The sequence below is a fragment of the Hyaena hyaena genome, unplaced genomic scaffold, assembly GCF_003009895.1.
Source record: "Hyaena hyaena isolate Hyena2069 unplaced genomic scaffold, ASM300989v1 scaffold_2, whole genome shotgun sequence".
In the NCBI taxonomy this organism is placed as follows: domain Eukaryota; kingdom Metazoa; phylum Chordata; class Mammalia; order Carnivora; family Hyaenidae; genus Hyaena; species Hyaena hyaena.
Genome location: NW_024080634.1, coordinates 2,151,095 through 2,164,463, shown reverse-complemented (window position 1 = coordinate 2,164,463; position 13,369 = coordinate 2,151,095). Strand labels below are relative to the sequence as shown.

Here is a 13,369-nt window from a genome sequence, read left to right as displayed (position 1 = left end):
TGACTGCTGGCTATCTCAACTTAGTGTCATTGGTACTTTCTAAATGAATTGCGTATGTCCTTAGCCCATTTTTCCCTGGCGTATGACATCGCCCTCGGTGTTAAATTCAGTCCCTTTCCATGTGTGCTGCAGATGTTCCTGTCGATCTTATAACTTTGTTGTGTCTTCAGTGTATGGAAATTACTGATTTTTACATTTGACTCCAGCTTCGGTCTCTTCAAAAGCGTGTTCTCATCCCGTGAGGGTATAAATACTTAAGAGCAACTCTGAAGTTGGCCTCTTCTTTGTCAGCTTGCTCTTTTGCTGAGTATTTCTTTTGTCTTTCTCTGATACTTTCATTTTCCTTGTTTTATATTTTCCCCTCCTCTTCAGCCCTGCCCCTCACCCTCAAGTCTAGTTATCTGTGTTATGCTCTTAGCAAGTACCCACTCTGAACTCCCTAAAAAGATTTTGAAAATTCTGTAAAAATGATGTTTGTGGAAAGTGCCTCATAATATTTAATTCGTCCTTTTGAAAGCTAGATAGTTTCAAATCTCCAGTCTGTTGCCTTTGCTAATAACATTATTTCAGCCTGAAATCTAGGATGTAGTTCTGTAAGAGCTCTTCCATTCCAGGGAAGAATCTGGAAAAAGTAGGTGGTGTAAGTGGGGGGGCAACCCACAGGATGACCTTCCTGAGCATGTTCTTTAAAGACCTGTGAAGCCTGTTGCCAAGTTCTGAAGTGGAATCGATTGGGTCTGATAAGCAAGTAAAGAAAAGATTATTAGTTTCTTAGAACTCGGACTTCAAAGCTTATTGCGGACACTAAATTACTATTAAGAACTACTTCCTGTAGCATTCAGTGCCTTTCACTGTCTCCATCCTGTGCCTTCAAGGAATTCTCACGTCTTTCGATAGAACTTTGGGCCAAGAAAGATCTGTAACCCACAAAGGTGCCAGCTGTCTTCACAGCGTGTCGGTCACAGCTACACAGTTCATTTGAAAATACCAGAAAAGTTCACTTATTTTATATACTCCAGAAGCTCTTTAAACGGAGGAAGCTGAAACTGTGTAGGAGAGAGCTTGCATTTTAGAAAGTAGATTTGTTACATGCTATGGTTTCAATGAGAATGGCTTTCTAGTGCACAGCCTCTGATTGACCAAGGAATCTTTTTTTTTTTTAATATTTAGTTATTTATTGAGAGAGAGAGAGAAAGAGAGAGAGAAAATGAGTGTGAGAAGGGGAGGATCAGAGAGATGGAGGGAGAGAATCCCAAGCAGGGTCTGCACTATCAGCGCAGAGCCCAATGCAGGGCTCAAACTCATGAACTGTAAGGCCATGACCTGAGCCACAATCAAGAGTCAGTCACCCAATCGAATGAGGTACCCAGGCACCCCTGACCAAGGGGATTTGTGATTGTCTGCAAGTTTTTTGAAACTATTTTTTGAACACATCAGCAGGACAGTGTGACTTAATCATAATGTATTTGGCTGTTTTAGATTATACTTTGGTCTAAAAGCCGCTCACGTTTGTAAGAAAGGCAGAGTGCCGGTCTGTCTCTTCTGTAATTGTTTCACGTAGGAACTGAATATGTGAATCAAAATAAAGAACATATAAAACTATGTGGTGATGTTGTCAGTTGGTTTACATCTGGCCAGGGAAAGATACTGACTCCAGCAAAGGAAACCTGAGTCTCTGTGCATTCTAGAACAGAAGACCTTAGATACAGCAACACAGGCTTGTAAAGGAAAAATGTGCATGTTTACACTAGTTAAAAATTTAGTATATGTGAGACAGTGTATGTCGAATGGGGTCTAGCTGAAGTAAGCCTGTCCTGTTGCTTAGTATAACGAGAGCAGTCACTTTTTTCCCAGATAATTTTCATGCCGGTGAATGTTTCTTTTCCATCTCTTTTTATCAACTAGTTACTGGGTCGGACTATAACTATTACTTTAAAAAGTCCAGATTGGATCAAAAATTTGGAAGAAGAAATGAGTTTAGAGAAAATTAACGTTCCGTTGCCATCATCGACAAGCTCTACCCTGCTCGGTGAAGATGCGGAGGTCGCAGCAGACTTCGATATGGAAGGTTCGTTTATTGAACACAATTACTTCTCCTCTAGATAAGTGTCCCTCCCAGCAGTGAAGTCTTCGTCTCCAGGCATATCCATCTCTTTCTTCTTGCAACACACAGAGCAGCCTTAATTAGATTTTGTTTTGCAGCGTATTGTGTTTATTTTGCCTGTACCTGGACTTCATACTGCAAACGTGTTTGCCCTCCCGCCATTTAAAGGATAAGATCTTTACAAGTGTTAGTTCATGACCTTGTCTGATAAGAGCACAAATTGGTATTTCTGGTGTGTGGTTTGGTCCTACTAATTGCAGTTAAGGTAGAAAAGTAGAAGGTCAAAGTGAGTGTTCTAACAAGAGAAATGAGTTCAAAACAATTACTACAGAAGAAGATATATTTCAAAGCAATTTTAGAAAGATTCTCAAGGTGGCTAGGAGCACATGCATTTGAACCGACCCATGTGAATGTAGCCATCTCAAATGTACTGTTCAGTAAACCACCTGGGTAGTGGTTTCCTTAAATGTGATTAAGAAGTGCAGGTGCTTTCTAACACTATATGCTGTATTATTTTCCAGTAAGATGCATGCCTTGGTTTATAAAGTGACAACCTATCGTCCTGTGAGACCCTGTACATCTAGATAACACATTTAAGGGTTGACCACCTTAGGAAACGGCGCCAGTTTTCACTTTTCTCTATTCATTTGTGACTTCGTCTATACATTTATGTCATACCTTTTATGTGCCAACTGCATACCAGGTGCTGGAAATTCAACAGATGTCAGCCTCGCCCTTTCAGAACTCTTAGCTTAGTGGTGTTACAAGTGAGCAGGCACTGAGAATCCCGTGACAGCAATGTGGCCAGCGGCTCACGGGACAGTTGCCTATCCCAGACTTGGGAAGTTGGGAACGGTTTCCCAGAGGAATGGAAATTGAAGTTGAGAATCTAAAGGCTGGGTGAGAATTAGATGAGAGAAGGTAGAGAGGGAAACCTAGGAAGAAGGAATGCGCAAGACCGAAGAGGGGAAAGCCTCAAAGTTCTTCCATAAATCTGCTCATGAGGAACTAAATGGGGAGAAAAGGAAGCAGGAGGGGAGGCGGTGGGGGCTGGGAGGCGGATGTGGTTTCGATCATGTCACTCTGAGGTGCCTTTGGAGCCTGCTGGGCCCACATGTAGGCTGTGGGTACGTGGGCCAGGTGCTCCGCAGAGAGCTCTGCGCTCACGGGGTTGCTGTAATAGCAGTGACAGCCATGGCTAGTCATTAGCTTGGCCAGAAGGGCTACATAGAGATGGGAGAAAACTGGTCCTGGGAACGAGCAGAGAAACACAGATTTTAAGGACAGGCAGAAGGCGGCTGCTCTTAAAAGGAAAATGAGAAGAAACAACTAAGAAATGTCAAAGACCCAAAAGATTGGGCTAAAAATCAAGGCAAGTGGTAACAAAGGAGGCATAGTCAGCAGAGTCCTGTGTCACAGAGAGATGAGGAGGAATGGGGGCCACTACTTGCCCTTTGGATTTAATAACAGTGAAAGAGGCTGTTGGGGACACTCGTGAGAGTACTTTCAGCGCAGCGATGAAGCCAGATGGTGGTAAATAGAGGTGTGGGCAGACGACGAAGGAGCGGAGATGGGGGGTGGCGGAGAGAAAAGGGCAGTTGCTCCAGGGAGATTGGGGGTCCAGGGAGTGCTGTTTGAAATGAGTGAGGCTTGAGAATGCTTCCTGCTGATGGGAAGGGCGGACAATGTTGGGGACCAGCAGGGGAGGAGGCATGAGAGCGCAGATCACTGAGGAAACGGGGGATGGGCAGGACCCCCGCTGTTTCATCCACAGAGACCTAAGTGCAGCCGCGGGATTGGACTCCAGCTTGGCAGCAGGTTGTCCAAGGGGCCGGGGCCCATCTTAGGGCTTCCCTTTCCTCTATCAAGTGTTAAAAGTGTAGGCCATCTGCGGGCCTAGGGCAACCCGCTGTTTCAGGAAGAGCTGAGAAGTTATGAGATAAAACTTCCGAGACAGAGTCGGGGGAGAACCAGTCATAAAACTGTGGCTTGCCAGGCGGCTTTGGGATCCCAGAGGAGGCTGAAGACTGCAAATTTAATGGCACTGCGAGCGTCAGCACCATGTGATCCCCTCAGTAGCAGTGCTGGAAGAGACAGGTGGGACAAAATGGCAGTGCGGGGGGGCGGGGGGGACAGGGGAGTGACATGCCGTAGAATGTGAAGTCAGCTTCCCCAGAGCAGAATCGGACAGGGGACAGGGGCCCGGATCCTGATGAAGCCAGGAGAGGAAAGGGTAACCGAGGGCGAGGGCCGGGAGGCGGGGAGCCAGGGGTCAGGATGAAGTGCAGGGAGCGGTGTTTCAGCAGGAGCGCGGCTGTGAGGGCTGCGGGTGTGTGAGTGGAAGAGGGGAAGGACAAGACCGGGCACTCGGGCTGTCGATGCGTTACCGTCTCGGACCTCGATGTCACCCAGGAAGATGGCAGGACCCAACTGCCGTCCTGCTCTCTGCTTAGAATCCTGGGGGAATGGTTTCAAGTGACCGGGAGGATGGAGGTTGGGGATCATGACTGCGGGGGGGGTGTAGAGGGTGTTCCGTGGACTCCGGCTGCCATAGCCTCAGAGACGGAGACCCGTCTGTTCAGGACTGGAAGGTTATGCTCTGAGATTGGAACGAGGTTGCAAGGGGGCACCCTGGCTCTACTTTCCAGCCTCGAGGAAAGGGAGTTGGGGGGAGCTCAGGGGGAGGGGGGTAGAGACTTTTGGGGAAGGGTGTGCGGCTGCTGTAAGGGCTGGGGCCGAGCTGAGGGCCAGGGAAGGGAGCGGTTCCACGGAGCACTTAGGAAGGTTTGGAAGGAGAGCAGTGAACGTTAGATCAGCAGCGCTGAGATGGCCGGGCAGTGGCTCCTGGAAGCCGTGGTCACCCAGCTCTAGCTGTTGGTCACCGCTGGCGTGCCAGTGCTCTGAGGTAACAGGCTGTCTTTAATTACCTTTTCTCTGAGGGCGCTGGTACTAATTCCAGTTCTGTACATACACAGTTTTTGCATGTGTCTACATACGTATGCATGACGTGGACACGTTTATGCTGTGTACTGAACCCCTCAAAACCTGGATTGGCGCAGTCTCTGGGAAAGTTGAAGCGGTGCCATTTTGATAACCTTGTGTCCTTAGGCGACGTGGATGACTACAGTGCTGAAGTTGAGGAAATTCTTCCCCAGCACCTGCAGCCGTCCTCTGGCTCCGGCCTCGGCACGTCCCCCGGCTCTTCACCCCGGACCAGTCCCTGCCAGTCGCCGACGGTACCAGACGGTCCTGTGCCTTCCCTTCCCATAAGACCGAGTCGGGCGCCGTCAAGAACTCCTGGGCACCCAGCTTCGCAAGGTGTGTATTTTATTCAGCGTTGCGTACGCCCTCCCCTAGCTGATACGTTTGATTTCAGATGGTCAGATCTCTCTTGCCTTCAGATCTGTACCGTGTTTTCTACGTACAGGAAGAGGGAACTTTGTAGGTGGCAAGCCCTAAGTGGAGAGGAAGCTCCCCGTCACTTCACTCGATGAGAATTCTTCTTGCACTTTTTTCTATGTGCTTAGGTTTACCCGTGTCTTAAAACGGATGTATTTCTATCACTATAGTAAGAATTCATAACTATCTGGGCTTATCCATATTTCTGTATATAACCTATATTGTAGTCTGAAGTAAGAAGAGACAAAAACAGGTGTTTTTTTTTTAATTCAAATTTGTAGTCACTATTCCCCAGAGTTGGAATATCTGTCTCTGGAAATTGTTATGTTACGTCACATGATTAAATCACTGTTCCATGCTAACCAACATCTCCAGAAGATGCCCTCCATTTCATGAATTTCTCCAGTTCTGCCATTCTGCTCTTAGAGGCCTGGCTTCATTCGTTAGACTCAGGATAAGCTCAGGTACAGAGAAGAGATTCCTGTTTCCTTCCTGGACTGCCAATGACTTCGTTCAGCCAACAGCGTGTACCGCCCTGACGGGGCCACTCGGGAAAGCAGTCCCCAGCGCCTGGGGCCTGGGCGAGGCATCCACACGGACCTGGCACCATTGCGTCCACTGCCTCCACGGCACCCAGGCGGAATTTAAGGCACAACCGCTTCCGTTATTCATATCAAAAATGAGCAAAATCAAGAATTTATCCTACGTACTGGGGAGTACCGTACCTTCGCACTCACATCCACTGATCTCACCCGCTGTGCTTTTTTAGGTTCTCCTGTTGACGCTCTACCAGCAACACAGCTGCCGCAGAAAGACTCTCAGACCTTGGAGCCCAAGCGGCCTCCTCCTCCCCGCCCGGTGGCCCCTCCTGCGCGCCCGGCCCCCCCCCAGAGACCACCCCCACCTTCAGGTAAGAAACCTTGTGATCTCCGTCTCTGCTAGACTTCACAGCGTCCTCCATTCTCTTCTACGGTGTTTTGCATGTTTTCAAAGCTCTAGCTTCTAGATTTTATTACTTTTCTCTCATTGCTGCTACTGCCTCAGCCTTTCTCTAAGGAGCAAGGTAGGCACCTCAGAACAGGTAAAAGGAGTGTTTCCCAACTAGATTTCTGTAAAAGGCTTCTAGCTGCCTTCTTACGGGGGTGCACGAGATGTTTGTTTTGTTTTTGCTGATTTGATGCGGTTGTATTAACTTCTGTAAGATATATCATTAGAACTAAGAACATACATGTACTTATTTACCATTAAGTTTTATAGATTTGCTTAAATACTCTTTTTAAGTAAGTTCAGTGTTGCTACTTAAATTGTTAGAAGTATTTGTATTAAATAATAGCTTTTTTATAGTACCAAGATACTAAGGTGTAGTTCCTACATGATATTAACACCGTGAATACTATAATAAATCTTCGACATTTCAGTTTTTTATTTAATGTCATTTCCTTTATGCTGCATACTTTCTTACGAACTCTAAGGGGCTAGGAGTCCTGCACCTGCTAGAAAGGAAATTGGAGGTAACCGTTTATCTTTGTCCTAATATACGCATCTTGCTTCATTCATGTTTTGGAATTTGATCCCTGTAACTAAAAAAAAATTTCAGATTTGTTTCATAAAAGCCAAAGTGAATGATATGTATACTCCCAAGTTAAAAATGGCTCCGAAATTTCCCTCTATTCCTGTTAAGTAAAAGATTAGAGTTTAGTTTTATTAGGGAATACAGCATTTTCCAGGTAGATGTAGTTGAATTACCCTATCAAGGACCAATATAGTTTTTGCTTAACAAATATAGTTAGTTTGGTGCCAAAGATTTAATTCCCCCGAATCACATTAATTTCCAAAGGAATTCAGGTATAGTAAATATAGAACATTTTCCAAGTATTTGATTGATCGTGCTCTAGTACATTCCTTCTCTAGAAGCTCAGCAAATCTAGTGATCAGCAAAATGTCCAGGAATGCAACTTAAAGTGATAATTATCCGAAACATATCTTTCATTTTTCATGACTATATCGTAGCTTGTCATAAAACTTACGCTTCACTTCTTTTTTAATACAAGAGTGATTTTTTCCTAAAAGGAAATTTTTATTAACAGATGGGTCACTCTTTTAAAAAGTGTACTTTATTTGGCTTACATGAAAATTTCTCACAAAACTCCGTCAGAGGTATGCATTTGACAAGTTCGTTGAATCTGCCTCTCAAGAGAGGATGGGCCAGGTTATCATAATTCTGAAGAAGAGCCTTTACAAATCTCCTGTGAATATTTTGAAGGCTCACTAGACATGTGTGGTTGCTCTGTTTCTGTTCTGGCCACCGAATGCCAAGTTGCATGTTATCACAGGCTGTCTTTGCTCGTGCGCAGGTTTAAGGACTTTGTAAGAAAAGTAGAGCTCAGTTATTTCCGCAGAATACCTCCAGGAGACCATTTCTCCGTCAGCTTGCAAAAAACCTTAATGTTCCCCATTTTAAACTCCTGCCTTTATTTATATTTTTAGGATAAGTTCTGTTTATCCTCTTCCTGTAATTAGGAAAACAACTTGCTGAAAATAAATTTTTAAATGAATTTGTGAAAAAGTTATATCAAACTTAGAGATCAGATTTAATTTTTAAAAACTGCTTCTTTTCACAATTCTTTCATAGGCAATGTTTGCAGCTTATTTTTTTTAACCCTATAAGGCGGTAACTTAGAGAAAATCACTATAGTACTTTTAGAGTTTTCTTAAAATAATGCATCAAAAACTAACTTCTAAGAAACTAATATGTAATACAGTCTCATAGAAATTTAAAATGAAATTGAAGCTGATTATTTTTTCCTTTTTGACTGTCAAATATTAGAGCTTTTTATTCTTGATTTAACTGTGACTGTAACAAGAAATCCTAAAGGCTTTCATGAAGATATTTTAAAATTCCCTAGTAATCTCAGCTGTAAAAAGAAAACTGTCATCCCCTTTGTATCCCGTTTGAGGAAAACGGGGCCTGGGGTTTTGGGCAAGGCACCCAAAGTCACTTGGGTTTGTAGTGATATCTTTGAAGCAATGTAAAGCAGTAAAAGAACCTTTTTGGCAAAAGTCAGTGGAAGGAAGAAATTGTTTCATGTGCCTGCCTTTCGATCTGTGCCTTGGGCCCTGCACAAATACACAGCTTCTGTTCTTTCTCTAAAAAGGTGTCGGAGCCCCTCCCAGCCCTGGGGCAGCTAGGCGAGAGATGGAAGGTAACGCGACTTCTGCGCCATAGAAATGGACCTCTCATCTCACTTCTAAGTGTCAGCCCCTCAGTGTGTAAAGGCACACTAAATCTGCCCTCGGTCTGCGTGTAAACCTCCCCACCCACCCTCCTGTACACCGTGTAACCTTGTACTTTTTCTCTTCTCATTCTGTGTTGTGGATAGTTTCTAACGGGTGACCCATTTAATCTCCCTACAACTCTTAGTGTTGTTTTGCCCTCTGTTTTGTATATATTTTCATACCTCGTTAGGATGTGAAAATACTGCACAATGGTATTTTAAGAAGAATGCCTTTCAAAATTCTTTTCAGAGTAAGTCAGAAATGTACTACACCAACTCTGAAGTTTGAAAAACTAATAATTGTAATTAAATCCTGCTGATTCCAGTCCAAGACTAAGTATTTTTGTGGGTAATTTCAAATAACATAAATTCTTTTATGCATAATGACGCTGAACTAAAGTTGCTTAAAAGACCTAAGACTGGAAGACAGCAATTGCACTTGAATTTCCTTTAAAAAAGAATAGATTTGAGGGGCACCTGGGTGGCTTAGTCGGTTAAGCGTCCGACTTTCGCTTAGGTCATGATCTCGCGGTTCGTGGGTTCGAGCCCCGCGTCGGGCTCTGTGCTGACTGCCAGCTCAGAGCCTGGAGCCTGTTTCAGTCTGTGGCTCCCTCTCTCTCTGACCCTCCCCTGCTCATGCTGTCTCTCTCTCTCTCCTAGAAATAAATAAAAATATTAAAAAAAAAAAAAAAAAAGAATAGATTTGAGATGTCACCCTTATTGGCACCCAGCCCCCACTCCTTTTGGCCCCTAAAATTAATATCATTTCATTCTTCTCTACCTTTCTAGTGAGTTTGAGCCACATATTAACACTGTCTTCCATACAGCAAATACTTACTTGTAAGATATGCTTACCTTCTACCTTAATTGTGGGATTTTTGTTGTGGAAATCGAAAAGATCTCATTGTAAGATGTCTTTATCCACAGTGGTATCTACAGCATGAAGTTCTAAAACAGTGTTGTTAGGAGCCCCTGGGGTAACTCGGAAAGTGCTGTTTGCCCAGGAGCTCTGTCTGCCAAACTCTGAGAAGCAGTGAGGTCACATCTTGTGACCATTCACGCAGGCCAACCTTATGTGTTCAAGGTTCACAGGAGAGAACTCTGCTAGGAAAGTCACCTTAGGAAGTAACCCTGTGAGTGAGGTATCAGACCAAGGGCTAAGCTGTCTCTCTCACAATACTTCCCTAGAAGTATTTTAATTTTTCTCTCTTGTGGGGACATTCCCTTCAGGAGTGATAATAGCCTTCATCATTATCCAAAGCAGCGTACCTTTGGTTTCCATCTCACGCCCCCATTTGTGCTGGTAACGAAACAGAACAGCCAACTGATGTTACGCAGTGTTGCTTGACTGTTTACTTATGACTCATTTCTTTCCCTTCCTGCTTCAAAGCACCCAAAAGCCCTGGAACGACACGGAGAGATAATATAGGTAAAAACACTTGAATTTAGCTACGTAATCTTAAAACTGGACCATTTAGACGCTTGGGATTTAAGTACATGGTTTCTTGTGTCTTTCTTTAAAAGAACCTAAATACCTATGGTGGGATGTCTTTGTTTTCAGGACGCACTCAGCCTATACCTCAGGCAGGACTTCCGGGCCCAGGACCTGCTGGATACAGTGCAGCCAGACCGGTAGGCAGCACCTAGCCTGGGAGCCTAGAGGTTCAGGTTCTAGGTCCCGGTTTGCTGTTAGTCAGACGTGTTACCTTGGAAAATCATGTGGCCGGTCAAGGCCAGGTTTCCCCAACTCCAAAATGAGGGAGTCGCACTCGTGACCTCCAGGGAGCCTTTCAGCTGTAACCTTGTAGCACACTCATCAAAAATAACTCAATACACTTTATTATTTGAATAAGAGTGACACCTATAAGTAATGGTGGCCACTAAATAACTTAGAATCTTAACATTTATTAGACGGCGATGAATTTGGGCAGCGTTTTAAGGTATTCTCTGAGTAATTAATGCAGATATAAAGTCATCCTTCAATAAGAAAGATTTTAAAACTAGATTGCAGGAGAAAAAATTCATAGTAAGAGTCTGTATACTAAAACCGGCTCTGAAGGGAGTAAAGTAGGAGAGCAGATGGCGTTGCAGGGTTTTCCCCTTCCTTAGATCTGTGCTTTTCCGTGTTCATCATGTGCTCTCGTAGAAACGTCACTATCCTAACATTTACCCTAGTGAAGACTTTCGCTGAGGTCTCACAAGTAAGTAGTAAACGGAAATTGAAACCACAGTCAGTGCCTCATCTAGTGGCTCCTGGGACCGCTGTGGGGGAGGCCCTGGAGCTGGAGAATGGGCTCTGGGGCTGGACCCCCAGGGGAAATGTAGGGGTCACTTCTAATGAAACCGCTCCTGGTTCCTAGGAAGGAATTGTCATAAAATTTCCGAGGTAGGAATCCCTTGTCTTTTCTGTAGTAACTGTCCAGTTAACATCCACCCTAGAAGTTCTTTACTGTGTGTAATAGTACACTCCAAATTAAAGTGTCTTGGAATATACCTATAGGTAAATACACACATGCACACCCCTACAGATATCTATAACCCATTCTCCTTTTCTCAGAAAAGGGAAAGTTGCTATTCACTGGCTTTACCAGCACACTTCCCACAAGCACTTTAGATAATGCCATAAGACTAGGGAAGGTAAGTCACAGGATTTTGTGATTGCAATAATAACTTTTGCCTAAAATAAGAAATATGGGGGACTTAGAGGCTCCAGCAAACTTACGAAAATAGACAACATACGTTTCACCAGAGTCTCTCTCTTTTTTAATTTTTTTTAATGTTTATTTTTAAAATTGTTTTAATGTTTATTTTTTAGAGAGAGAGACAGAATGTGAGCAGGGGAGGGGCAGAGAAAGAGGGAGACACAGAATCCAAAACAGGCTCCAGGCTCTGAGCCGTCAGCACAGAGCCTGACGTGGAGCTTGGACTCGTCAACCAGGACATCATGACCTGACCCAGAGTCAGACACTTAACCGACCGAGCCACCCAGGTGCTCCTCACCAGTGTCACTCTTAATTAATTTAGCACATTGGTTTAGTCATTCAAGAGTTTTTACTTCTGTGTTTGAAAAAGAAAAAACCCCTCAGGGTGTGGATTTTCTTAAGCCTCTTAGTTGTTGCACGCAGGTGCATCCCCCATCTCCCTGTGAGCTGAAACAGCATCCCTGTCCCCGGTGAGGGCCCCGCTGCACACGGGGAAGATCAGGCCACCACCCCCCTGCCCGGCACACCCGAGCTTCGCTCCTGGCCTTACCTTCCAGCTTAGTGGCCTCGGGAAAGTTGTATACATTTCTTCTTCGTCATTTAAAATAGACATGATAAACAACACCTGCCTCTGGGGGGTATTTTGAAGATGCAATGGAAGTGCCTCTATGGTGCTTAATTGCCAGTGTGCCTGGCACCTAGTATACAGTCCAAAAGGAAAAAGGAAGGTTTTAAAGTGTACGACTCTAAATAGCAATTAAAATGACGGGATGGGGGCTAATGCCCGAGAGGTGACGAGATGAGATACAAAAGCAAGTGTTTTCTCAAAATCTTAATCTGGTGGAAATAAGCAAGTGTCTCAGATGTTGTGTTTCCCGTCTGCAGACTATCCCGCCCCGGGCCGGAGTGATCAGCGCCCCGCAGAGCCATGCCCGGGCGTCTGCAGGGAGACCCGCTCCTGAGAGCCAGAGCAGACCGCCCGAAGGACCGAAAGGTAGACCCGGGTTCAGAAATGCCAGTTTTGCTCTGAGCTCTTTCACCTCTTCTTCTGCCTTCTGTCACGTCTCACCTTCCGCAGCTTACTCCGTAGGGGAACCTTCCTTCTCTGGGCCACAGGCAGGGAGGCCGCAGGTGGGGGAGCAGCGGGGCGGGGGCGGGGGTGGGGGGGAGGCTGCAGCCTCCCGAGGCCTCACCAAGGGAAGAGCAGCGAGTGGTTCTCCAGACTGGGCCTGACATGCAAAAACTCACTGTTTAGGTTCGGTTCTTCTTCCTGAGCCGCTGAAGCCTCAGGCCGCGCCCCCTGTGCAGCCTGCTCTGCCCCCGCCCGTTCAGAAGATGCAAGAGCCCCTGGTCCCCGTGGCAGCGCCTCTGCCTCAGTCGGCGGCCCCCCAGCCGGGCTTGGAGACCCCGCCGCAGCCGCCCCCTCGGAGCAGGTCGGCGCACAGCTTGCCCCCGGAGCCTTCGCCGCCACAGGTGAGGCCCACCCGTGAATGGGACTGCACCTTAGGTGCCTTTGGTGCAGTCTTCGCGTGTACTTCCCTGTGCTTTCCTCGGACCCAGGGTTCTCAGAGAGCAAGCCTGGAATTGGGTTCTTGCTCGAATTTCCAAGGAGTTCCCAGGCTCCTTTATCTTGCTCATATTTAAAGCATTTGTGACTTTTTCATCTTTTTAAATGCCCACTTTACTTTGGATACTTAGTACCTTAGTACGAACAACAGCAGTCACAGCTTGTTGCTCACAACTGATACATTAGTGTTGCTTTTCACCTTCTGGAGGGGGAGGCCTTCCCACTGGCAGGGTGGTTAACTTCCAGCACACAGAGAATAATCCCTGTGCTCCTCAGATGCCAACACTAGCTCTTTTCTGAGCCACAGCTGGCACTGGGGTCT

General features: G+C 45.6%; 1 protein-coding gene across 7 annotated transcripts in view; it reads left to right on the top strand.

Annotated features, from left to right (window-relative positions):
- Positions 1-13,369, top strand: part of SYNJ1 (synaptojanin 1) — an 86,854-nt gene that overhangs the window by 64,477 nt on the left and 9,008 nt on the right. For 3 of the 7 annotated variants that reach the window (XM_039228372.1, XM_039228364.1, XM_039228391.1), the window contains 6 exons: positions 1,906-2,068; positions 5,213-5,422; positions 6,273-6,413; positions 10,340-10,410; positions 12,366-12,474; positions 12,736-12,953. In XM_039228372.1, the coding sequence (XP_039084303.1) occupies positions 1,906-2,068; positions 5,213-5,422; positions 6,273-6,413; positions 10,340-10,410; positions 12,366-12,474; positions 12,736-12,953 (912 nt within the window). Of the gene's footprint in view, positions 1-1,905; positions 2,069-5,212; positions 5,423-6,272; positions 6,414-6,975; positions 7,015-8,658; positions 8,707-10,168; positions 10,208-10,339; positions 10,411-12,365; positions 12,475-12,735; positions 12,954-13,369 lie in introns of all 7 variants that reach the window. The other 4 variants (XM_039228344.1, XM_039228382.1, XM_039228334.1 and 1 more) reach the window with 3 other exon arrangements.